The following is a 26,513-nucleotide window of genomic DNA, read 5'->3' as shown; positions in this document are numbered from 1 at the left end:
ATGGCGTCAAATGCTTGTAGTTGGGTTGGATGTTTGTCCTCATTGGTGCCATTCCAATTGTGGGTTACAAGAAATTGCCGGTTTACCGATTTCGTACTCCTCTGTTTGGTCTTTGAAATTTCCACAAACTAACATAAGCCAAACAAATCAAGTCACAATGACATAAGTCGATGTTTCTAGTCCTCTATTTAGCTGTGTTTGGTCTTATAATGGCACAGAGGTATCATCTAATATGCACTCTGGTCCGTAAAGGCTTCTCAAACTATATGCACATATTTGAGCTTCTTTCTTGTGATGTTTATGACCCAACTATATACACAATATTGACATTCTTTCTTAAGATGCTTAGGACTGTATCAATTTATCATAGATCACTATGTTTTGAATAATTTGGTCTGTGCAAGGATTTTTTTTTTTTTCCTTTTTTGACAAGTAAGAAATTAGTGGTTATGCTAGTTTTACTTTTAAACACAGCTAAATAGAGGACTAGAAAAATAGGCCAGGTACAATGGAACCCATGTTCTTTGCCATCCAAAATTCTCACATGAACATTTTCAAATAGACTTGCAAGTTACACTTTGAGGACTGAGTAAATCTTAAGGGATTCCTTGGAAAAGGTGAAGCTAGAAAAAAAAAAAAAAAGTCGTGCTTGCCACAAACCCAACAATATGTTTATTGAGAGGGATAATAATGCAAGTGGGGGAGAAGAAGGGGGTGGGGTGGCGTGGGGTGGGGGTTGAAGAGCCTTGTACAATAGCTTGAGTTCATAAAGCAAATCCTATGTATATTTATTATTAGATTGCATTGATTATATATGTTTTTGCATTTGCATTAGAGGTCACTTGTAATCAACCAGATTTTCAATCTCTATGTTTTTGCATTTGCATTAGAGGTCTCTTGCATTTACAAAATAGTTTACATTTTTAATCTCTATGTTTTCTAAAATATATGAAAAGTTGATCTAATTCTATGTACTTAACAAGATTTACATTTTTCAAATGCCATGCCCAAGGTACACTCTGTTTTTTGGTATTTTGAGTAGGATATATAAACGAGCAGATCATTTTAATTTTACCCACTGTTTGAATCTCGACTATTATGCTTCCAACTACTAGATTAGAAGCTCTCCAGCTTACTGATTGTATGATATTGAATATGATCCAAAGAAACATTTTGCAAGCTCAACGATTGCATAACTTTTTTGGTTATCGATTAGAAGTTTCAGCTATTGATTTATGGTTACTGATAAGAACTCAATCAAGTGAGAGAGGAACTTGAAAAACATAGAAAAAGAAGAGAATACTGAATTGTATTAATGAAAAGAAGTACATTACAAGTCTGATATGGTACTCTATTTATAGCAAAATAACAGATTTAACTAACTATATTTCATTGACTATTTTAGCCTTTTCTACTTTGGATTTTAACTCCATATTATCAATATGTGATGCAATACTCCAACAGTTACTCTTTATTAATTTAATATAACTTTTTTGATCTTTTCCAGGCTCAATGATTGCATAACATTTTCTAAAAAATTATTGGATAAATGTGAAAAAGAAGTACCCATGAAAGAAATGGTCTTAAAGCTAATGACAAACACAATGTGAAGACGAAGAATTATTCATGAAGACCTTTAATGTGCTTTGATTTGTAATTTTTTTTATTATATGAATAGTGACCCATTATATCATATTTATTATTAATTGATATATTATATTTTTTTTATTGTGGGATATCATATTATTGGTGCGTTAGTAAATACAGTTAATTAATGCAATGCACAAGTAATATATTTATTGCGGTGTTTATATTAATGTTGTTAATTTAAACAAATATGTTGGCAGCAAATTAGTAGCATCGTTTACAATAAACCGCAATGCAGAAAAAAACAAACTCATGGTGAGGTTTAGATAAACACCATTAATAAATTCAAGGTGTCGCTAATGTACTGTTAGTGACATTTAAATAAAAGCTGCTAATTTGTATGATGTGCTGGCAACGTAATGTGGCAGCGTTTATGTTAACGCTGCTATTTTAAAAAATACCTTCATTTAAATAAACACCGTTAATAACTTCACAAAAATACTGTTAGTGACATTTAAATAAATGCCTCCAAATTGTATGATGAGTCGGCATCGTACTAGTGGCGGCGTTTATCTAATCGCCGTTAAATTAGGTCATTAGCGATGTTTAGATAAATGTCATTAAATTATTTAAGGTGCCGCCGCCAATGTACTATTATTGGCATTTAAATAAATGCAACCAATTTATATGATGCGTCAGTGAATTATTAATAGCGGCATTTATTATAACGCCGCTATTTTAAAAAGTGGCAACGGTTAGAAAAATGCCGTTAAAAGAATTCAATGTGCTGCCGCTAATATACCATTAGTGGCATTTAAATAAATGCCGCCAATTTATATTATACGTTGGTAATGTAGTAGCAGTGGTGTTTATGGTAACGCCGCTATTATATGCCAGTTAATGGCAACGATAAAGTAGTGGCGTTTTGAGAAACGCTGTTAATGTAGATACAGTGGCGGCGTTTCATGAAATGCCACTAAATTGTATACAAACGCCACTAATGAGGTTTACCAATACCGGCTGTTGCGCAAATGCTGGAACATGGGAAATAACGACCCTCTAGTAACGACAGACGGTTACGCCGGTAGAAAAACACCGCAAATTAATTAGTGGTGTTTTTTGGGATAGTTACCAGTGCATATCCAAAGCCGGCAATTCTGTCTTTTTTTTTTTGTAGTGTATAGATTATGTTGCTGGGATTACCACCTATTTATTTTCGGGAATCAATGTTACGAAGTATGGGGAATGGATTTGGTCGTTACCTAAAGAGGGATAATGCTACGGCATGTGTGACTCATCCGAAGGACGCGTGGATTTGCCTTGAAGTCGATGTCTCCTAGCCTTTGCACAAATTTTTTTGGCTAGGTCCCTTGGGCCTTGCATTGAGTCATTTTCAAGAGGTCATATTTGAATCGACTCAGTCTTTTTGTGTTTTCTGCAAAAAATAGGGGCACCTTGGGCTTGATGCTCCAAAAGGGAACATCCGGTGGTTGAAAAAAAAAAGAAACAGGTTTCACTGTAGAACAAAGGAAAAAAAAAGGCCTAAAAAAATCAGTGGAAAGTAGTAGGCAACCATGATGGTGAGAAGTCCATGCCTGTTACAGAGAAGGTGGTGAGGGAATCTTCAAAATCTAGAAGAGATATCATTCTAGAGGCCATCCATATGAGAAGGGAAGAGGTCACTAAGGCAGTTAATGGTGTTTGCTTCATTTCACCAAAGGAAGAATTGTTGATAAATGTATGGAAGAGGCTCGAGTTGAACTTTCAGAGGTCTTGCCTTTTGAAGCGTTGCATCTGGCTAATGATCCTTTGTTTGAAGAGGAGCTGGAAGTGTCTGATAAGCCAGAGGTGACGTCTAAGAAATGGGACAATTGGTTTGAAATTACATAGGCGGAGGATGAGGATGATGATTAGGAAAATCTGGAAAAATCTAAACCAAGAAGTATTTTGAGGCTAGTGGATGAAGCTTTGGAATTTGAGTTAGGTGGGTTGGGAGATAAGGATCCTTTTGCTGTGGAAGATTTGCATCATCTGGATTTTATGTCCAAGGCAAGGTCCGAAGGTGAGTTCGAAGAGGAGTTGAATGAGTTAGCGGTAAAATCTTTTGATTCAAATCCAAATATGCATGTCCCTTTGAAAAAAGTAAAAGGGGTAAGAAAAGAAAAATCGATTGTGTTGTTGGAGCATCCTACTCGCTCCAAAAAATTTCTCTAATTTTTTTTATGTATATTCTTACCTGGAATATTAGGGGGATTTGTTCATCGAAGAGTAGACTTCAGTGTATTCTAAATAAAAGTCACCATTCTGTGGTGGCCATTTTAGAACCATTTTTAAATTCTAATAAGTGCAGTAGAAGGACATGTTGGATGAAGATGCCGCATTGTGTTAATAATGCAGAGGTAATTGGAAAAATTTGGCTCTTCTCGTCTACTAATGTTGAGTTCGATTTGGTCTCAATGTTGGATCAAGCTATTAATGTATGGTTTGTTCATGAAAATTGTCGGGTGTTTGCAACTTTCATTTATGTGAGCTATTTTCAGGTTAAAAGAGTGGAATTATGGGAGTTTTTAAAGGCTCAAAATTCTTGTGGTCTTCCTTGGTTTATTATAGGGGATTTCAATATAATTCGAGACGATAATGAAAAGGTGGGTGGACTCTTGCAAGCTTCTCAAGCGAAGAGGGAATTTAATGATTGTATTCATGTGCGTGCGCTGGTGGATCTTTCTTGTGTAGGTAATCGTTTGTCGTGGTGTAATGGAAGATTAGGGGGTAGAAGAATTTGGGCTCGATTGGATCGAATTCTTGTGAATGTGCATTTTATGAACTACTTTGGAGATTTTACGGTTTCGTATCTGCCTAGGACTTCTTCAGATCATGTGCCAATGCTGGTTCAGCTCAATAGAGACAAAGTGAATGTTATTCGGCCATTCAAGTTCCTTTGTATGTGGGGATCGCATGAGGGATTTCTTCCTTTAGTGCAGGAGGTTTGGAATGAGTGAGTTGAAGGGTGTGCCACGGTGAGAATCAGTAAAAAATTAAAGAAGATGAAACAAATGTTACGAACGTGGAATCGAGAGGTATTTGGCCAAGTGGAGGTTGAGATTAAAAATCTGGAAGATCACATCACTGGGTTGAAAGTAAGCCTGTCCCGTTCTTACTCATCTCATACCGAGAATGAGTTGTTAAGTTGTAAATAAGACCACCTGCAGTGGGTTCATAGAGAGGAGGTTTTGGCCTGTCAAAAGTCAAGAGTTCTGTCAGAAGTCAAGAGTTAAATGGCTTGCCGAAAGGGATGCGAATTCAAGTTTCTTCCATGCTACCTTGCAACTCAAAAGATGGAATAAAAAAATTGAGAAGATGCAACTGGACGATGGTAGCACGCTGACTTCGAGGGAGGCGGTTCATTAGGGGGCAATTTCATTCTTCCATAATTTGCTTACGGTGACGCCGATTGAGAGGAATAGGGATGAGATGGAGCTTATACAGCCAATGGTGTCCAGGGAGGATAATGAGGCCCTATGTGTTCTGACTTTACATGAACTCAAGCAATCTTTATGGTCTATTCTGGCGGATAGTAGCTTGGGTCCAGACAATTTTTCAGCTAGTTTTTTCATGCTTGTTTGGGACATTGTGAAAGACGATTTGTTGGAAATGGCTACAGATTTTTTTAAAGGTCAGACGATTTCAACTTTTTTGGGGGCTACGAATTTGGTTATGATTCTGAAGATCCATGAGCCGTTGGTTTTGGTTAGCTTCGATCGATCAGCCATTGTTTAGTTTTCTATAAAATTATGTAAAAAATTATGGTTTTTCGTTTGGCGCCAATCCTGGATAAAATTATTTCTTCTGAGCAAGCAATGTTTATACCAGGATGAAGCATTTTTTAGAATATATCGTTGGCTCAAGAACTGGTTCAAGGCATCAATAGGAAGGTGAGAGGGGGAAATGTTTTGATGAAAATCGATATGGCTAAAGTCTATAATCGAGTCAACTAGAATTTTCTCTTAGAGATCACACGTAGGTTGGGTTTTTCAGAGAAGTGGCGAAATATTATTTTTAATGTTGTTTCTTCTCCTTTTTACTCAGTTCTATTAAATGGGTGTGCCAAAGGTCTTTTCAAGTCGTCACATGGGCTTCATCAAGGTGACCATCTTTCTCCTTATCTATTTATTTTATCAGAGGAGATCCTTTCTCAAATGCTTCATAAAGAGTTTGGTCTGAGTCGAATTAAGTCGTTCCATCCTGGTGGAGGTACCTTGATTTCCCATTTGCTTTATGCAGATGATATACTGATTTTTGCTAATGGGGGAAAGTATTATATTCAGAATCTTATAGAAGTATTGCACAGGTATGAATTGATGTCTGATCAATTGATTAATCCGAGTAAGTCTTCAATGTTTTTCTCTTCCTCTATCTTGGCTGTCCGTAAAAATGATTTGAAGTTGATTTCGGGTTTTGCGGAAGGTACTTGGCCTTGCACGTATTTGGGCGTACCTTTGATCATGGGTCGCATGACTATCCAAGTGTTTGATTCGCTTTTGATAAAAATACAAAAAAAGTTGGTTGGGTGGAAGAGCAAGGTTCTTTCTTTTGTAGGTAAAATTGTTCTAATTAAATATGTTTTGAATAACATGCCTATACATATGCTCTCTATCTTGAATTTACCAAAAGGAGTGATTTCGGAGATAAAGAGAATATTTATACCAGTGGAAGAGGGTAGGCTAGGTATTCGAGCTTTGCATGAGGTGCAAGCATCTTTACTTACGAAATTTGCGTGGAAGTTTATTAATGATAAGTTGATGTGGTCGAATTTTTTTACTTCCAAATATATGGGAAACTCCTATATATTTTCTGTGAGACAATGTAGAACAGTGTCTCCTTTTTGGAAAGGGATCTTGGATCTCTTGCCTCAAGTTTTACAGAACTCATTGTGGATTATTCGGGCAGGCCAAGTAAATTTTTGGCAGGACAACTAGTTAGGAGAGGGAACTTTAATTGCTAACCTGTTATTGGAAGTGTAGACTTGCAAGTGGCGAACGCATTCACGGAAACAGGGTCGAATGCTCATGCATTGTGGGAGCTCATTCTAGAAGAAATTTTTGAAAAAATTTGTGATGCGAATATCAAGCTCCGATCGGGAGTGGACAATTAATGTGTTTGGTAGCCAACAATTAGTGGTGAGTTTAGCACCAAGTTCGCTTGGCATCTGGTTTGACAACATGGTGAAATATGCCCTTGGAAAAAATGGCTGTGGAAGAATTGGCTTCCAAAGAAGATGTCTTTCTTTGTTTGGAGAGCTAAGAGGAATGCAATATCGGTGGATGGCATTATTCAGCAGTTAGGCATTTTGATTGTATCTAAGCGTGAGTGTTGTGAATAGTCACAAATGGAGACTCTGAATCATATTTTATGTGGGGAAGGAGGAGCTCAAAAAGTATGGCAATTGTTTGCGAATACATGTTGAATGAGAGCACCACAGATTCGAAACTGGGAGGGGATGATGATTTTCTGGTGGCAGCGAGCTTCCATGTCCACCCAAGTTGGCTAGCTTCGAGGGATTATCCCTATTGTAATCTCCTGGGCATTATGGAGAGCTAGTTGTGCGGCTCAAATGGAAGGTACGAATTTTAACCTGGATGTTATTATTCGATCTATTAAAATTTTAATTGAGAAATGTCGAGCAAGATAAAAATATTTTGGTGGCAAGGCTCCCTTGAGCGGGTGATTCTGAAGGAGTTAGGCTGTCCAATTATTCCTATTGTTACAATGAAAATTAAATTAATTGCATGGCAACCACCGGAGAGAGGACGGGTAAAATTGAATATAGATGGAGGCTCTTGCGGTAATCCAGGAAATTCAGGTGGGGGTGGTATTATTCGAAATTTTCAAGGTGGAGTAGTAGCGAGTTTTGCCCATTCTTATGGTCATGCTACTAATACCATCGCTGGGTGTAGAGATCTCCTTGATTGGCTTTGCTTGTGCAGGCACTTGGGGTTGAGAGATGTTTTGGTAGAATTAGATTCAATGGTCATAGTTGGGTGATTGGCTTCAGGAGTGCGTAAATATTGGTTTCTTTTGAATTTTTGGGAGGAAATTACAGCTATTGTTGGGGAGCTCAATGTTAGTTTTTGCCACATTTTTAGAGAAGCAAACATGGTAGCGGACTTTCTAGCTCAGCAGGGGACTTGAGGGGTCAATTTAGATTTTGGTGATGATACTTTCTTTCATGGCCCTATTCGTATGGATAAACTTGGCATTCATTTTATTAGATGTTGATTTGTATTTTGGTTTCAAGGGATTGTTTGTTGGGTTTGTTGGGGATTTTTTGATACCTGAGGGTTTATGATCTCAGGTACTTTGTTTCTTGGTATTCTTCCGCTATAAGTGAGGGTTTTTTTTTTAATAAAAGTGAGAAATGGTCACTATTGGACATGTTACGTCAGCTCTTAAAAAAAGGAAGAAGAAGAAGTTCTTACTCTTTATAATATTTTAATGGGACTCCAATTATATCATTGACTAGTCCTTTTAGAGTATAGACCATGTGGCTTGATTCTTCCATTAGGCGTTACAAAATTAATATTAGAAATTGAGTTGCTATATCACAAACCATTTACAAAAAAATGAAAGAAAAACAAAACTACTTTAGGATTTTATTTTTTATTTTTTATTTTTTATTTCCTTTCAAACTTATACGATGCTTCAAAATAATATCGATGCGTACATTCTGCTTGACCTTCTTTTCAAATATTAATGAAAGTATCATTGATCTGTGTGATGACCCGTTTTTGAGTGTATTTTCGCTGAAATAATTGTTTTTATTTTAATTAATATATTAGCTATTTATTTTAATTTATTTGCATTTTTTTAATGTTGGTTTTTAAATTAATTTATTTTATTTGGTGTTGTGTTTTATTTAGTTGTTTTGTGTTTTTTTTAATCTTTTTGGCGGGTTAGTTTTGCTTTCCGGAATGAGGGTTGGACCTCATCTTTTCCCTACATCTTTTCCCTTTTTCCTCTCTTTTTTCTTTTTCTTTTTCCTTTTTTTTTTCCCTCCCTTTCTCTCTCCCCGATCGGCTCCCCCCCCCGTGCTCTCTCTCTCTTCCCTCCCTCTCCCGCGTCGTCTCTCTCTCTCCTCCGGCCCAGCGCCGTCCGGCCACCTCCCGACCTCCCATCGGTCCCATTTTCTTCCCCTCCCTCCGGTGCACCTCCCCACCGAAAACCACCCCCAACCAGCTGGCCATTTGGCCGGAAAAAGCTTCCAAAGGGCGCACGGATTTCACTCCGATCCGCCGCCGTCGCTCCACCTCCGGCCACCATTTCTTCACCACTTCATCACCGACCTCTTGCCGTCCTAACCCACCCATTTCCGGCCTCCATCGACCACCGGAGCAGCTCCCACGAGCTTGTTTTCCGATTTGCCATTTTTGGCCATTTTCGGCCATTCCGCCGCCACCCACGGCCGTCCGTCGCTTCCTTTAGCTTCACAACCACCTCTAGACCATTCCCTATCAATCTCGTGTCCTAGTTTGTCCCCGTTCAAAAGTGGGTTTTTCGGACCCACGGCCACAGTGAATTTTCACTGTGACGTTGCTGTTTTTCCGCCGTTCGCATCGCCGCGAGCTTTCTGAAAATACCGTATAGCGCTGTAAGTATTTTCCAAACCCTATTTTCAGATTTTAATATATATTGCTCATCCAATTGATTTATTTATTTAATTATTTATTTAATTGTTTGTTGTTGGTTGTTGATTCCGGACTGAGTCCGAGGAGTTTCGGGGGTCGGATGGATTGAGGACGGAGTGTTTGTTTGGTTGGTTGTTATTGGTTGTTTCGATTGGGCCGTGTGGTGTGCGTTGCATTTTATTTGTGTGCGTTGCATATTGCGTGCATGTGCATCATGTTTATCGGCGTTTTGGCGTTTGGGTGCGTGTGTCTCACGAGCCCAAGCCGTGATGGGTTATTATCACGGTGGAGCTCCTCTGGTCACTCGGGAGCGGTCAATACTGAGTGACATCCCCTGAGTAGTCGTCTGGGCACTGACGAGTTCGGTACTAGAGGATGGGTCTGGCCCGGTACGTGCTGAGCACGAGTCCAGGCATCGCTCTATTCACCGATTCTGAGGCCCTGCGCGATGACGGAGTAGTATTAGAGGATGGGTCTAGCCCGGTACGTGCTGAGCACGAGTCCAGGCATCGCTCTACTCACTGACTCCGGGAGCGGAAATTAGAGGATGGGTCTGGCCCGGTACGTGCTGAGCACGAGTCCAGGCATCGCTCTATTCACCGATCCCGTGGCCCTTCGCTGGCGAGGGCTAGAGGATGGCCCGGCCCGGTACGTGCATGGCACGAGTCTGGGCATCGCTCGTTTAGGTGTCGCACGCGTAGCCGTTCTCTACGGTGTGGCACTGAGCCAGGGTGTGCGGATGATCCCTAGGGGAGATCATGGTGCATACGGAGCGGGTTGTGGTATGGTTTTTCAGTTATGATCCATTTTCTGGGAAAAATGGTGGTTTGGGCCATTATCTGGGATAATGGCGAGGTGTGGCTTTATGGAGGTTGGTGGGCCTTTTGGGTTTTGGCGTGCGTGTTAAAATATATGTGTAGCGGGGCGTGTGTTTGTTTGATCTTGTTTTCTTGTTGTTTGGGTTGTATGTATTTTCATCTGGTAGTGTTTGGGTCATACTTACCTGCGGAACCTTTCTTGGTTCCGTACCTTTTGGTGCAGAGATCGAGGAAGAGGAGGAGGAGGCTGAGCCCGAGGATGCGGCTCCGCCGGGTTGCTGATGCTGTGCTTTTTATCTGTTTTCAAACTTGTATTTGTGTTTCTTGTAATATTTTATTTAAGTATGTTTTAAACAGTTTGTATTTCATTAAGAAAAATTCTGGTACTTATTTATTGACTTGCTTCTCGCTGCGTTTGTCTTGTGCACTTTGTCGCTCTTGCACACACTTGGCACACGTCGTTAGGATGGTGGTCCGGGTTGTCACCATCCGGACGTCTCGATTTCCCCGTGTTCGGATGTGGGGATTTGGGGGCGTCACAGGTGGTATCAGAGCGGTTTGGCTCTGGGTAAAACCACATGTCCCGTAGGTAGTACCAGAATGTTTTAAAGTTGTGTTTTAAAAATTATGTTAAGTATAGTTGTTTCCTTTGTTTATTTGTTTGAGCTTGTTTGCTTGTTTTTATTTATTTAGTTATGTTTTAACATGCCGGTTTCTTTTGTTTCTTGATGTGTTGTGTTGTTTTTGTTTATGTTGGTTTTGTGATGGTTTTATCTGTTTTCTTAAAGGAGGGTCAAGTGTGGTGTTGTGACAGGAAATGGGAAGACTAGGAAGACCAAGGAAAAATACTCAGGAACCGCAGGACAATACCTCCAGAGATGACTCCATAGCCGAGGCAATAAGGCAGATGACGGAGTTTATGCAACAGAATATTAGGCCACAACAGACAGGGCCTTGGCCACCACAAGGAGGTCCTTGGCCACCACAAGGAGGGCCTTGTCCACCACCCGGAGGGCCTTGTCCGCCACAGGCAGTGTATTGGCCACAACCAGGAGGTCCTTGGCCATATCAGGGAGGGCCTTGGATGTATCCGGGCGGGTCAAGTAGCATGGTGCAAGCCGGATGCACCTATGAGCGCTTCCTAGCGCATCGGACTCCACACTTCACTGGAAATGAGGATCCTCTTCAGGCTGGAAGATGGATCAGAGACCTGGAGAAAACCTTTGAGGTGTGTGGATGTACTGAAGCTCAGCAAGTACTCTACGCCAGCTATCTTTTGCAGGGTATCGCCTCTGATTGGTGGGATACCAGGAGGGTGATGCTGGAAGCTGAGTTGGGATCTTTCGCTGCAGTGACCTGGCAGCGTTTCAAGAAGGAGTTCAATGACCGCTTCTTTCCCGCCTCGGTAAGAAAACAAAAGGCAAGAGAATTCTCTAATTTGATCCAAGGGGGCGCAACAGTGGAACAATACGCCCGAAGGTTCATAGAACTTGAGCAATTCGCTCCTCATCTTGTTGCCACTGAGGAGTTGCGAGCAGAGCGTTTCCAGGAGGGACTACGCCCTGATATACGTCGTTTGGTGGTCAGCCACCGGATATCCTCTTTTCAGGAGTTAGTGGATGTGGCCACCCTTATAGAGCGGGAAAATAATCTGGGTATGGGCTCCCCTCCAGGACAAAAGAGGCGGAGTTTTTCTGGTGAAGGAAGTAGCTCGGGTTCGCCCCAGAAGTTTGTACAGCGGTCTGGGACTCGATCGCAAGCATCCTCAAGTGTTCGCATGGGAGGACGTGTACCTGTATGTGGAATTTGCAATAGAGCTCATGCGGGCGAGTGCTCTTCTGGTGGAGCTCGATGTTTTACTTGTGGCCAGCCGGGCCACTTTTCCCGAGAATGTCCAAGAATGGTTCAAGGGAACAGTGGAGGTAGGCGCGGTGGAAGAACCAACCCGAGACAACCAGTTCAAGCCCGGGTTTATGCTGTCACACCCGGAGAGGTAGATGATGAGGCACCAGCGACCCATGATGCTGGAGTAATCACAGGAAGAGTTCGTTTGTATGAGTTTTATGCTTGTACCTTGTTTGATTCCGGTGCTTCACAATCGTTTGTGTCTTCCACGTTTGCTCGGGTGTGTAACTTGGTCACGGAACCGTTGCCGAAGGCTATGGTAGTGGCCCTACCCGATGGTGAGAGGGTGTGGTGTTCCAAAGTTGCTTCGGGATGCCCGTTAAATTTTGAGGGAAGGTTTTTGGATGCTGATCTGGTAGTGTTCAAGCTGTTGGGTTTTGATATCATCCTAGGGATGGATTGGCTATACCGATATTCTGCGACTATTAATTGCAGAAGTCGGACAGTTAGCTTTCAGCTTCCGGATGGTGATTGTCTGGAATTCGCGGGGAGTAAATTGAAAGAAAAACCGATGATTATATCGGCGATACAGGCAAGAAGAGAAATTGCATGGGGAGCGGATGCATTCTTGGTCCAGATGGTATCCACGCCGTCTGAGAAGAAGTCCTTGGCAGACATTCCAGTTGTGGAAGAGTTCCCCGATGTGTTTGTGGATGATTTGCCCGGACTACCCCCCGTGCGAGAGATGGAGTTTGTTATAGATTTGGAACCTGGAGCGGCTCCTGTGCATAAGGCTCCTTACCGCATGGCACCGGCTGAATTGAAAGAGTTGAAGACTCAGTTGCAAGAATTAGTAGAGAAGGGATTTATTCAGCCTAGTACGTTGCCGTGGGGTGCCCCAGTTTTATTTGTTAAAAAGAAAGATGGAACTCTTCGTATGTGCATTGACTATCGGGAGTTGAACAAGGTGACCATCAAAAATAAATATCCTCTCCCGCGGATAGATGATTTATTTGACCAGCTTCAGGGAGCAGCCGTGTTCTCTAAAATTGATCTGAGGTCGGGATACTACCAGCTGAGAATCAGAGAGCAGGATGTGCCTAAAACTGCCTTCAGGTCGAGGTATGGACACTATGAATTTAAGGTGATGCCGTTTGGGCTAGCTAATGCTCCTGCTGCTTTCATGGATTTAATGAATCGGGTGTTCCAACCTTATCTGGATTCTTTTGTGGTGGTATTTATTGATGATATACTGATTTATTCTCGAGATGTTGAAGAGCATGTGTATCATCTTAGTCTGGTACTTGAAAGATTGAGAGAACACCGGCTTTATGCCAAGCTTAGCAAGTGTGAGTTCTGGTTGGAAGAAGTTAAATTTCTCGGGCATGTAATTTCCAGGGGCGGGGTGGCAGTTGATCCTAGTAAAATAGAAGCCATTTTGTCATGGCCACGCCCGACTACAGTACGGGAGATCAGGAGTTTCTTGGGGCTCGCCGGTTATTATCGAAGATTTGTAGAAGGTTTTGCTCGCCTATCCGGACCTCTCACAGCCTTGACTCGGAAGAATACAGAATTTGTATGGTCAGATAAATGTGAGAGAAGCTTCCAGGAATTAAAGAACAGGTTGACGACGGCACCAGTGTTAGCACTCCCTGAACCGCATAAGCCTTTCGTAGTCTTCAGCGATGCGTCCAAGTTTGGGTTGGGTTGTGTCCTTATGCAGGAAGGACGGGTTGTAGCCTATGCATCTCGTCAGCTTAAGGACCATGAAAAGAATTACCCGACGCACGATCTAGAATTGGCTGCGATTGTTTTTGCACTCAAGATCTGGCGGCATTTCTTGTATGGGGAAGCTTGTGAGGTATTTACTGATCATAAGAGTTTGAAGCATTTGTTTTCCCAGAAAAATTTGAATATGAGGCAAAGGCGGTGGCTGGAGCTAATCAGTGACTATCAGTGTGAGATCAAGTACCATCCAGGAAAGGCTAATATAGTTGCTGATGCTTTGAGCCGGAAGTCACATTTGGAAGACGAAGCTGAGCCGTCGGAAGTGGATTCGTTACTTTGTGGGATGAGAAGGCTCCTACTAGAGAGTTCGCAGCAAGTGGAGATTTTATCATCAGTTCTTGATATTCGGGTAACCGATTTTGAAGAATTGAAAGCTCTCCAAAGAAAGGATTCGAAGCTGCTGAACATCAGGAAAAGAGTTCGAAAGTCTCGAGGGCCGTTGCACTATAGCTTGGATAGTGATGGGATTTTACGGTTCCGAGATCGCAGAGTGATTCCAAAGGACTCAGATTTCAAAGAGCGGATCATGGCGGAGGCTCATGCGGCCCCTTATTCTGTTCATCCAGGCAGTACAAAAATGTATCGGGACTTGAAGAAGAATTACTGGTGGGATGGAATGAAGAAGGACATCGCCTTACATGTTGAAAAATGCCACACATGCCGACAGGTAAAGGCCGAACATCAGAGACCTGCAGGTGTGCTCCAACCCCTCCCTATTCCTGAGTGGAAATGGGATGACATCACGATGGACTTTGTTGTGGGTTTGCCGAGAACGCCTAGTGGGAAGAATTCTGTTTGGGTGATTGTGGACCGATTAACGAAGAGTGCTCATTTTCTGCCTGTTAATAACACCGACTCTTTGGGTAAGTTAACCCGTTTGTATGTCAAGGAGATAGTGCGGCTACACGGCATACCAAAGAGTATAGTGTCGGATCGGGACCCGAGGTTCACATCGCAGTTCTGGAAGAGTTTACAGGCAGCTTTGGGTACTAAATTGAAGTTCAGTACTGCCTATCACCCGCAGACAGACGGCCAGTCAGAACGCACCATTCAGACTTTGGAAGACATGCTGCGAGCGTGTGTCATGGAATTCCAAGGAAGTTGGGAAAATCATTTGCCGCTCATTGAGTTTGCCTACAATAACAGCTTCCATGCGACCATTCAGATGGCTCCCTACGAAGCTCTTTATGGGAGAAAGTGCAGGTCGCCCTTGTGTTGGGATGAAGTTGGGGAGAGTAGGGTGATTGGACCCGAAATAATTCAAGAGATGCAAAGCCAAGTCCGGATCATCAGAGATAAAATGGCGGCAGCTCAGAGTCGCCAGAAAAGCTACGCTGATACCAGGAGGAGAGAATTGTCATTTGAAGTTGGTGATTGGGTTTATCTTAAAGTCTCTCCCATGAGAGGTGTCAAGCGTTTTGGTAAAAAGAGGAAGCTAGATCCAAGGTATGTCGGCCCTTTTCAGATTCTGGAGAGAGTAGGGTCCGTCGCCTACAGAGTTGCTTTGCCAGATTATTTTGGGGATGTTCATGATGTCTTCCACGTATCATCCCTGAAGAAAAGCTTTGGACAGCAAGAGCCACGCTTCGTCGACCCAGCAAGTATTCAGTTGCAACCGGATCTCACTTATGAAGTTGTTCCGTCGCAGATTTTGGATTGGAAGGAGCAACAATTGAGGTCCAAGACGATACCGTTGGTTAAAGTGGCTTGGGGAGATCCGTTAGCACAAGACTTCTCTTGGGAGCGAGTGGCAGACATGAGAGAGCAGTATCCATATTTGTTTGAATGATGAAGGTATGTTTTTTAATCTTGGTCTCAGTTGGTTCATGTGCGTTTGTGTGGCTTGGTTTAAGTTGGTGGTGATCTTGCAATTTCGAGGACGAAATTGTTTTTAAGGAGGGGAGGATGTGATGACCCGTTTTTGAGTGTATTTTCGCTGAAATAATTGTTTTTATTTTAATTAATATATTAGCTATTTATTTTAATTTATTTGCGTTTTTTTAATGTTGGTTTTTAAATTAATTTATTTTATTTGGTGTTGTGTTTTATTTAGTTGTTTTGTGTTTTTTTTAATCTTTTTGGCGGGTTAGTTTTGCTTTCCGGAATGAGGGTTGGACCTCATCTTTTCCCTACATCTTTTCCCTTTTTCCTCTCTTTTTTCTTTTTCTTTTTCCTTTTTTTTCCCTCCCTTTCTCTCTCCCCGATCGGCTCCCCCCCCCGTGCTCTCTCTCTCTTCCCTCCCTCTCCCGCGTCGTCTCTCTCTCTCCTCCGGCCCAGCGCCGTCCGGCCACCTCCCGACCTCCCACCGGTCCCATTTTCTTCCCCTCCCTCCGGTGCACCTCCCCACCGAAAACCACCCCCAACCGGCGGCCATTTGGCCGGAAAAAGCTTCCAAAGGGCGCACGGATTTCACTCCGATCCGCCGCCGTCGCTCCACCTCCGGCCACCATTTCTTCACCACTTCATCACCGACCTCTTGCCGTCCTAACCCACCCATTTCCGGCCTCCATCGACCACCGGAGCAGCTCCCACGAGCTTGTTTTCCGATTTGCCATTTCCGGCCATTCCGCCGCCACCCACGGCCGTCCGTCGCTTCCTTTAGCTTCACAACCACCTCTAGACCATTCCCTATCAATCTCGTGTCCTAGTTTGTCCCCGTTCAAAAGTGGGTTTTTCGGACCCACGGCCACAGTGAATTTTCACTGTGACGTTGCTGTTTTTCCGCCGTTCGCATCGCCGCGAGCTTTCTAAAAATACCGTATAGCGCTGTAAGTATTTTCCAAACCCTATTTTCAGATTTTAATATATATTGCTCATCCAATTGATTTATTTATTTAATTATTTATTTAATTGTTTGTTGTTGGTTGTTGATTCCGGACTAAGTCCGAGGAGTTTCGGGGGTCGGATGGATTGAGGACGGAGTGTTTGTTTGGTTGGTTGTTATTGGTTGTTTCGATTGGGCCGTGTGGTGTGCGTTGCATTTTATTTGTGTGCGTTGCATATCGCGTGCATGTGCATCATGTTTATCGGCGTTTTGGCGTTTGGGTGCGTGTGTCTCACGAGCCCAAGCCGTGATGGGTTATTATCACGGTGGAGCTCCTCTGGTCACTCGGGAGCGGTCAATACTGAGTGACATCCCCTGAGTAGTCGTCTGGGCGCTGACGAGTTCGGTACTAGAGGATGGGTCTGGCCCGGTACGTGCTGAGCACGAGTCCAGGCATCGCTATATTCACCGATTCTGAGGCCCTGCGCGATGACGGAGTAGTATTAGAGGATGGGTCTGGCCCGGTACGTGCTGAGCACGAGTCCAGGCATCGCTCTACTCACTGACTCCGGGAGTGGAAATTAGAGGATGGGTCTGGCCCGGTACGTGCTGAGCACGAGTCCAGGCATCGTTCTATTCACCGATCCTGTGGCCCTTCGCTGGCGAGGGCTAGAGGATGGCCCGGCCCGGTACGTGCATGGCACGAGTCTGGGCATCGCTCGTTTAGGTGTCGCACGCGTAGCCATTCTCTACGGTGTGGCACTGAGCCAGGGTGTGCGGATGATCCCTAGGGGAGATCATGGTGCATACGGAGCGGGTTGTGGTATGGTTTTTCAGTTATGATCCATTTTCTGGGAAAAATGGTGGTTTGGGCCATTATCTGGGATAATGGCGAGGTGTGGCTTTATGGAGGTTGGTGGGCCTTTTGGGTTTTGGCGTGCGTGTTAAAATATATGTGTAGCGGGGCGTGTGTTTGTTTGATCTTGTTTTCTTGTTGTTTGGGTTGTATGTATTTTCATCTGGTAGTGTTTGGGTCATACTTACCTGCGGAACCTTTCTTGGTTCCGTACCTTTTGGTGCAGAGATCGAGGAAGAGGAGGAGGAGGCTGAGCCCGAGGATGCGGCTCCGCCGGGTTGCTGATGCTGTGCTTTTTATCTGTTTTCAAACTTGTATTTGTGTTTCTTGTAATATTTTATTTAAATATGTTTTAAACAGTTTGTATTTCATTAAGAAAAATTCTGGTACTTATTTATTGACTTGCTTCTCGCTGCGTTTGTCTTGTGCACTTTGTCGCTCTTGCACACACTTGGCACACGTCGTTAGGATGGTGGTCCGGGTTGTCACCATCCAGACGTCTCGATTTCCCCGTGTTCGGGCGTGGGGATTTGGGGGCGTCACAATCTGACCGATTATTGAAATCCCACGAAGTTAAAAGGGAAAAAGTGAAATATAGATTATATCTATCTATATATATATAACCAAATGGAGTACTTTTAGGCTATATTTGGTTAGTGGGGTGTTATGCGATTATCTCAGACTATTTCACTATTATTTACAAATTATTCCATACTTTTTAAATTTTATTCATTACTTTTTCACTACTATTCACATATCATTTGAGATCACCTTAACATCCAAACGTAGCCTTAAAATGGTACGTGAACAAAATTGCTCGTGATTTTCAGTAAATAATAATAATAAAAATAAAAATAAAAAAACTAACAAATTCTCAAGCCATGAACTCATGTGACCTTTTACAACACAAGTAGTACTTAATTATTGTAAAAGTAGAGTTATTTGAAAGCTTTCAGAAAAAACTCAGCATATCGATAGGGTCTAGGAGAAAACTCAGCATATCGGGAGGAGTGAGAACTCTCCCTTCTCTCTAAATAGCCAAGCAGAAAACCGTCCTAGAGGGAGGTGGGAGCCTCGGCTCCTCCCTCCCTCCCCCAGCTTTTAGTTTCATGTTTTCTCGTTTTCATCTAGTTTATTGTCTGCGTTTGGTTTTTTTGTTTGGTTTTTTCAGTTCGATGCTTGTGGTTAGGGTGGCTTAGCTTTTGCTCTCTAGCTATAGCGCTGTCTCAAGGCGAGGAACACCTGCTACCATAAAGTAAATGCTACCGAGTGCAACCCTGTATTTGGGTGGCACTTTGCGGAGGAGACGCGAACAGATGCATGGTGGTTTCACTGAGGACGAACGATCTAGATAGGGGCGAGGCTGGCTACCCTGTTTTGATGGTACTAGGCTGACGGTGAAGGTCTGAGGTGAGGCGAGGCGAGGCTACAGTAGGGATGCCCGTTCGACAGGCGTGCTGCTCTGTTGGCCTCCCTTTCTCTGCTTTCGGAGGTGGTTTGGCGTCGAGTGTCGGCACAGAGTAGCTGCTGCTCAACAATAGAAAAGAAAGAAAGAAGGGGAGCGACGGGAGGTGAAGATATGAAACCCTAGCAGTCTTGTTTCCTTCAGCCAGTTCGGCCCACGTGTTCCCCACCTGCATATAGGCTGGACCTTTTGTTTGGGCTGGGCCCATGTGTTTTCTCCAGTCCAGTTGTTTTTAGTTTTCTGTTTTGTGTTTTTGGAATGGTTTTCTATATTTTAGTTTATTTAGTTTAATTAGTGGAACATTAGGAAATTTTGTTTCTAGGACCTAGGGTTCGTAGAGTTTGTACTCCACTCTTTGGAGGGGGAGTTGTGTGGTCTATCTTAGACGGAGGTCTAAGATAGTGTTGTCTCTCAGACTGTTAGTTTGGAGGCCTGTCTCTCAGACTTTTTAGTCTGGAGGCTTTGGACAAGACCGTATCAACCGCAAAGAAATTTGTAGGTTGGAGAGCGAGAGATTGTTAGAATTTGACTTGTATTTTCAAGTCAGAAGCTGTAATTGTCCGTTTATTGAATGAAGGAAACAGTGTTTCATTTTCAAAAAAAAAAAAAAGAAAGAAAGAAAGCTTTCAAATAGAATTAATGTTATTAAAATATATAGAATAGTGTTGGGCGTACATATACCATTATAAAGAGCAAAAGAACATGTCATTCTCAAGCAATATGTGATATCATACATCACCTACCCTTATCATAACTAAGTGACATGACTCGAGTCTTAACACTTTTAGTTGAGATAGACTCTATCTCTAATACCATTTGTAACATCCCAAAGAACGGACATGCCACATCTAGGTCTATACTCTAAAAGAACTAGTCAATAATACATTAATTGCAGCTCTATTGGAATTATTATCAAGAGCAAAAACTTCTCATTTTCAAGTTGTGTGGGATCTCATACACCTAGTTATATCAATACTGAACATGGGGTTTCACCTAGTTATATCAATAAGTCATGCACTGATTTATTGCCCATCTATCTTACCTTTTTGGAAGACAATTTTCAACTACCTACACTTGGAAGGGGGTCCCATGGATTTTATGGAACTAGCAATGAAGGTGAAAAAAGAAGGGCAGGCAGGGGACCTAGAGAAATTCTTCCTCATTGCCTGGTCCTTTTGGTATAGAAGAAACCAGTTCCAATTCGAGGGACATATTCAGCATCCACAACATACTGTAGACCATGCTCTTTCCATGTTGAAGGAATCACAAGCAATTCAAGGTGGCTGCCAGCAGCTTTTGAGAAGGAATATGGGATGGAGACCCCCTCCCACAGGGGTCTTAAAACTCAACACAGACGGAGCCATGTTTCAGGAGCAGTGCAAGATAGGAGTGGGTGTCATTTTGAGAGATGAGAATGGGAAAGTAGTAATGGCAACATGCAACAAAGAGCCTGAGTTCTCTGAACCTATGGAAGTAGAACTACTTGCTATCTTGAGAGGCCTTCAACTTTGTGTCCCAATGGGCATCAATGATCTAATTGTGGAGATTGACTCGTTGTTAAGTGTCAATGCCATAGTAGCAGAAGGGGAGTTCATATCTACCTCAGGCAACCTGATTTCCTCTATATAGGACCTGTCAAAAAAAATGCCAAGGGTGCGGTTTCAACATGTAGGTAGAGGGCACAATGCAGCAGCTGATGGCATGGCAAAATTAGCATGTTTTGTAGAGAGTTTAACAGTTTGATGGGATTCAATTCCCGAGTGTATTTCCCAAATTGTTTGGCACGATGCCAGTTTATAACTTTTATGATTGACTCTAATGAAATGAAGATGAGCTTGTTGTTATAAAAAAAATTAAAAATAAATAAATAAATAACATGGGGTTTCACATATTTACTGTAGTTGTAAGTGTCTGTGGCATAGCAACACTCAAATTTATAATTTGAAGATGAGTCGTAAGAATATCACCTTTTTTAGCCGCCTAGTTTCGAATAGTGCATGATATAATAATTAAAATACTGGGTACTCATAACCTTCTCTCTCTCTCTCTCTCTCTCTCTCTCTCTCTCTCTCTCTCATTTATTTCAACAAAGTTTCAAAATCCAACCTCCATTGCATCCAAATTAATGTGCTGCGAGGGTTTCTGTTTTTTTTAATAGTAATTTTATGAACTCTTGACCAAATTATTGTTGAACTAGTGATTCCAATTAAGTCTGATTTTTTTTTTTTTTGAAAGAAAATGAGGAACTTCATTAAATCGATGAAATAGCAGAAGACTGCCTACAATCTGGTTGAACAACCAGTTCTACAGCATTAAAAGCCAATTCTAAAGATGCCTTAGCAAGAGAATGAGCAAAAACATTGCAACTACCCTTAACAAAAACAGCTTTCCAATTCCTAAGGTTTGAAAGAAGGACTTTAGTATCACTGAGGATCATTCCCACCCTATCTCCTCTGTCCTTATCCTGTTGAAGACCAAGAACAATTTGGCTGGAATCACCTTCCAGTATAACAGAATCCAATCCAAGCTCCAGGGCCAAACCAACAGCATAAAAAGCTCCCTGAGCCTCTGCTAAAAGTGGATCAAAAAGACTAGGCCTTGACAACTTTTAAGTAGCAAGAACCCGACCCTCATGGTCTCTAGCCACAATTCCATACCCTGCACTTCCTTTTGACTCAGATAAGGCAACATCCCAATTAATCTTGACTTGACCATTTGGAGGAGGAGACCATCTTGTACTGTCAACCACACACTCACTAGGCAGAACTTTAGAACCAACCTGAACAGCTTGAAACTGGGATATCAAATCCTTAGCCTTGTTACACAGAACAGAAGGATGAACAAATAAGCCTTAAAAAATGAATTGATTCCTCCGATGCCATATACTCTTGGCTATGACAGCAAAAATATCCAATGCTTCCTGGTCACAAATAGGCATCAGCTTCTCCACCAGCTCTTTGAAACAACCTGGTCTAATAGAGCTTTTTTGTTAAGTACAGTGGGCCCTTGACTCCATACATCCATAGCTGAAACACAGGACCACAAAGCATGAGTCACAATTTCTTCTTCCCTGAGGCAAATAGGACACAAAGGTGATTCAACAATCTTTTTCTTATAAAGATTCAGACTTGTTGGCAAGGATTCAAGGTAGGCTCTCCATAGGAATACTTTTGTAGCATTGGGAATTCTAAATTTCCAGCATGAGGTCCACTCTTCCTTATTATGATATCCAGATGATGATTGTCCTTTAGGTCTATAAACAATCTCCTTCTACAAATGATAGGCACTCTTTACTGAAAAAGAGCCATCTCTTGTGCCCAACCATATCAACTTGTCATTGGCTCCAACTAAACTGAGAGGAATTTTTTGAATAGTAGCAGCTTCATACTCCCTAAACATAGTATTAACCCACTCCATTTTCCACTGCTTTGTTTCAGCATCTATAAGTTTAACAACCCTTGCAGATTCTGGTAGATGAGTAATGGGAGACTGAGGCTTATAGGTGATAGGAATAGCTAGCCATCTGTCCTTCCAGATTAAAATGTCAGCACCATTACCAATCCGCCAAAAAGACCCTTCCTCAACTAAAATCTTAGCAGCCCAGATACTCCTCCACATCAAATATGGTCTCACCCCCACCTTAGAATGAAAAAAATCAGAGGAGGGAAAATACTTCATTTTCAGCACCTGTGAAGCCAAAGAATTGGGGTGTTGAAGAATCCTCCACCCTTGTTTTGCCAACAAAGCCAAATTGAAGCTTTCCAAATCTCTAAATCCTAAACCTCCCACAGCTTTAGATTTCCCCATTTGTTGCCACGATACCCAATGAACTTTATTTTCCTGTTGTTACCGGTTCCACCAAAATCTATGCATGACCCTATTGATCTCTCTTAGAAAAGCCTTAGGCAATTTAAACACTCCCATACAGTAAGTAGGGAGAGCTTATATAACAGCCTTTAAGAGGATTTCCTTCCCTGCCTGAGACAATAGTTTTGTTTTCCAATGGCTAATACGGGTTCTAACTCTATCAAGTTTCCTTTAAAAGCTTGATACCTTGACTTACCAATGAGAGCAGGTAAGCCAAGGTATTTTTCATAACAAAAAGTAGATCTGAGCCCAGCCAACTCCAAAATGTACTCCTTAGTAGCCATCTAATGTTTTTACTGAAAAAAATCGATGTTTTCTTAGTGTTTAATTTCTGCTCTGATGCCCTTTCATAAAGACCAAGCATCTCACGAATTCTAGCCCATTCCATAGCATTTGCACGAAAAAACAGAAAGCTTTCATCAGCAAAGAAAAGATGGTTGATGCTAATTTGGCCCCTGCCAAAGGAGAAGCCATGTATTTGTTTAGCTATTTTAGCATGATTCAGAAGAGCACTTAGAGCTTCAGCAACAAGAATAAAAAGATAAGGGGAGATGGGATCCCCTTGTCTTATGCCCCTAGAAGGTTGGAACCAACCTTGAGGAGAGCCATTAATGAGCAGAGAATAAGAAACTGTTGTAACACATAGCATGACCAACTTGATCCATCTATCATTGAATCCCATCTTATGCATGATCTCAGCCAAAAAACTCCACTCTACTCCATCATAAGCCTTACTCATATCCAACTTTAAAGTCATATATCCTTGTTGTCCCATCCCCTTGGAGTTCATAGAATGTAAGGTCTCAAAAGCCACTATAACATTGTCAAGAATCAACATTCCTGGCACAAAAGCACTTTGTGTAAGGGAAATAATTCGAGGAAGAATCAGCTTGAGCCTGTTGGCCAATACTTTAGAAATCACTTTGTACAGCACATTGCATAAAGAAATGGGTCAATAGTCAGAAACAGTTTGTGGCTTCTTGACCTTAGGAATAAGCACTATGTATTTCTCATTAATGCTGCCAATATCACACATGGAGTTTAGGAACTCGAGCACAGATTTAGTAAGGTCAACACCTACTGTATCCCAGTGCTGTTGATAGAAAACAACTGAAAAACCATCTGGGCCAGGAGACCCCAGAGGGTTCATTGGAAATAAGGCTGCCTTGACTTCTTCTTGTGTAAATACTCCTGATAACAAGCTATTCATTTTCTCATCTACCTTATGATCCACACGGGCCAAACAATCTGCAATGTTAATAGGGTTAGAAGAAGAGAAAAGGCTTTGGCAGTGCTTATAGAAAGTGTCAGCAACATCTTCTTCATTGCTTGCCACACTTCCATCCTCCTTTAAAATTCTTCTAATCTCATTTACTTTTCTTCTCTGAGTTGCACTTCGATGGAAATACTTAGTATTTATGTCCCCTTCCTTAATCCATAACTGTTTTGCCCTTTACTTCCATTTTATATTATCTTCTTCCAATATAAGATCAACTTCCCTTTTGAATCTGTTTAACAGCCATTGTATGGGCCCCCTCATTAACATTTTGAAGCTTAGACAATTGCTTGAGCTTGTCTTGGACTTCCTTTCTATGCTTACCAACAGAGTTTTTGTTCTAGTGCAGCAAAGAATTCCTACATCTCCTCAGGTTCGACCTCATTTTGCCCAAGAAAGAGCCTTGCAAGTGCTGCTGTTGTTCCCAGATAGATTGAATAATACTCCTACACTCTTCCCTCTGATCCCAGCTAGCCTCATATCTGAATAATCTGACCCTCCTTCTTCCTTCCAGAGATCTCCTCTCATTTCCACTATTAATTGAAAAAAGGATGGGGCAGTGGTCAGATATCTGTGCAGCCAGTGCAGTAATCCAACATTGATTAAAAATCCTAGTCCAAGCCATATTGCCAAAGGCACGGTCCAACCTCTCCTTAGTGAAGGAGTGACCTTCACGGTTATTACACCATGTAAATTTAGTCCCTTGATAGCCCAAGTCACTCAACCCACAAGACTCCACAGCTTCTCTAAATATTTCCATCTACTGATAAGGTCTAATAGCTGACCCGTGCTTCTCATGTTGATATAAAATTTCATTAAAACTCCCAACACAGAGCCAAGCTTTATCCTCTCTAGGCTTTAACATCCTTAGAAGTTGCCAACAACTTTCTCTTTAGGCAGTTATAGGATGCCCATAGAAACATGTGATCAACATAGCTACAGTGTTCTCTTCACTCTTCATTGTAATTGAAATATGATGCTGGGAATAAGAATCCAACATAACCTCATCAGAGCTATGCCAGAAAAAAGCAAGGCCCCCACTAAGTCCTCTACTACACACCATAAAGCTTCTATCAAAACCAATTGCATTTCAGACTGCCTCTACTCTCTCCCTTCCACATTTAGTTTCCATTAAGAAAACTAACCTGGGCCACTTTGCCTTTGCCCACATGTGAAGCTCCCTAACTGTACGAGGGTTCCCAAGCCCTCTACAGTTCCAACTTAGGCCTATCATTGCTGTTGGTGGAGCTGCACAGCAGCCTCCACCAACCCAGTTTCATAACTATCAATAACCAACCCACCTTCACTCTTTTTCTTCTTAATTGCATTTTCACTTTCAGACTGTGTAGCAACCTCTCCTCTTTTAGTAGCTTTTTTATGGTCCACCCCACCAGAAAATGGACTCTTACTAGTCCCTCTAGCCCTTCTTTTCCACATGGATCTCTTTGGAAGCCCCCTTGCAACAGGGCCACTTGGCACCAAATCATTTGCAGAGAGAATCTATCCATGACAGCTGCTAGAGTTGTGAATCATCTCTTTTTTAGAAACCCCTTCCATATCTGACTTAGCACTTTCTATCTCCATATGGCAACAAAAATCTCTTTTAAAAATAGCATCAGAGTCATATAAGGCAATAGGCACTTCAATGAGACAATTCTGCAACTCTTCCTCAGAAGGAGAACTCTCCCAAATAGTCTCGTGGGACTTCCCAACAAGGGAACTATTCTGAAAGGCTTCAGGATCACTAATTGATTGCTTGGCCCTTGATTTAGCACCTTGACAGATTTTCCTTTCCATATCAGGTTCACCTTGCATATTCAACTGCTGCTCAGAGAGTAAATCCTGCTTGTCAGCCGTAAGACCCTCCTCCTGATCCTTCTTTCCTAAATTAGCTTCAACCTCCTCCCTACCTGTTGCCTCAGTTTGCTGCCACCGTGTATGGTGGTTATGGCCAGGAGAACCACCATATTTCCGAGCATCAAAAATGTTGGTGTGCATAGGCTATGCCCAAAGCCAAGGACCATACTACTGATCCTTCACCCCCTCACCTTGATGCTCCACACTGAGTCTTGTACATCCCCTCCTCTTATGGAATAAAACCCCACATTGAAAACAAAAGTTCTGAAGCCTTTCATACTTGAAAGAGATCCAATACATGTTTTCCTCAAATTGCAGCCACTTCCCTCTTAACAATGGCTTATAAAGGTCAACAACAACCCTTACTCGAAGGCATTTTCCCCAAGCCAGGCCATCAGATTCAGCCTCCACTCGAATGACATGACCAATAGAAGTTCCAAAAGCCTCACCCAATTCCTCTGTCATTGCTACCAAAGGCATGTTATGAAATTGAACCCAAAAAGGTTCATATTTGAATTGTAGGCCAGCTATGGAGACAGTTTCATCCACTTCCAATAGAGTCAATAGGTTTCTATCAAAAAACCATGGACGACCACTTAGGACTTTTTCCTTATCTGTCAACTTTTGAAACTCTATTAAGAATCTTTGTTCACCCAAGTCCTTGAATCTCACCCATCCCTCTAACCTCCACACTTGTGACATAGTAGT

The 26,513-nt window shown here is 42.1% G+C and overlaps 1 protein-coding gene across 1 annotated transcript; it reads left to right on the top strand.

The window, feature by feature from the left end:
- The first annotated feature begins 19,894 nt into the window (after positions 1 to 19,894).
- On the top strand, positions 19,895 to 20,434 carry LOC122274566. The gene has a single exon (XM_043083593.1). It carries the CDS (start codon positions 19,895 to 19,897, stop codon positions 20,432 to 20,434), a length of 540 nt encoding a protein of 179 aa, XP_042939527.1.
- Positions 20,435 to 26,513: the final 6,079 nt, after the last annotated feature.

Source organism: Carya illinoinensis, chromosome 8 (assembly GCF_018687715.1).
Source record: "Carya illinoinensis cultivar Pawnee chromosome 8, C.illinoinensisPawnee_v1, whole genome shotgun sequence".
Classification (NCBI taxonomy): Eukaryota; Viridiplantae; Streptophyta; class Magnoliopsida; order Fagales; family Juglandaceae; genus Carya; species Carya illinoinensis.
The sequence above is the reverse complement of the archived record's forward strand: the minus strand, read 5'-3'. Positions and strand labels throughout refer to the sequence as shown.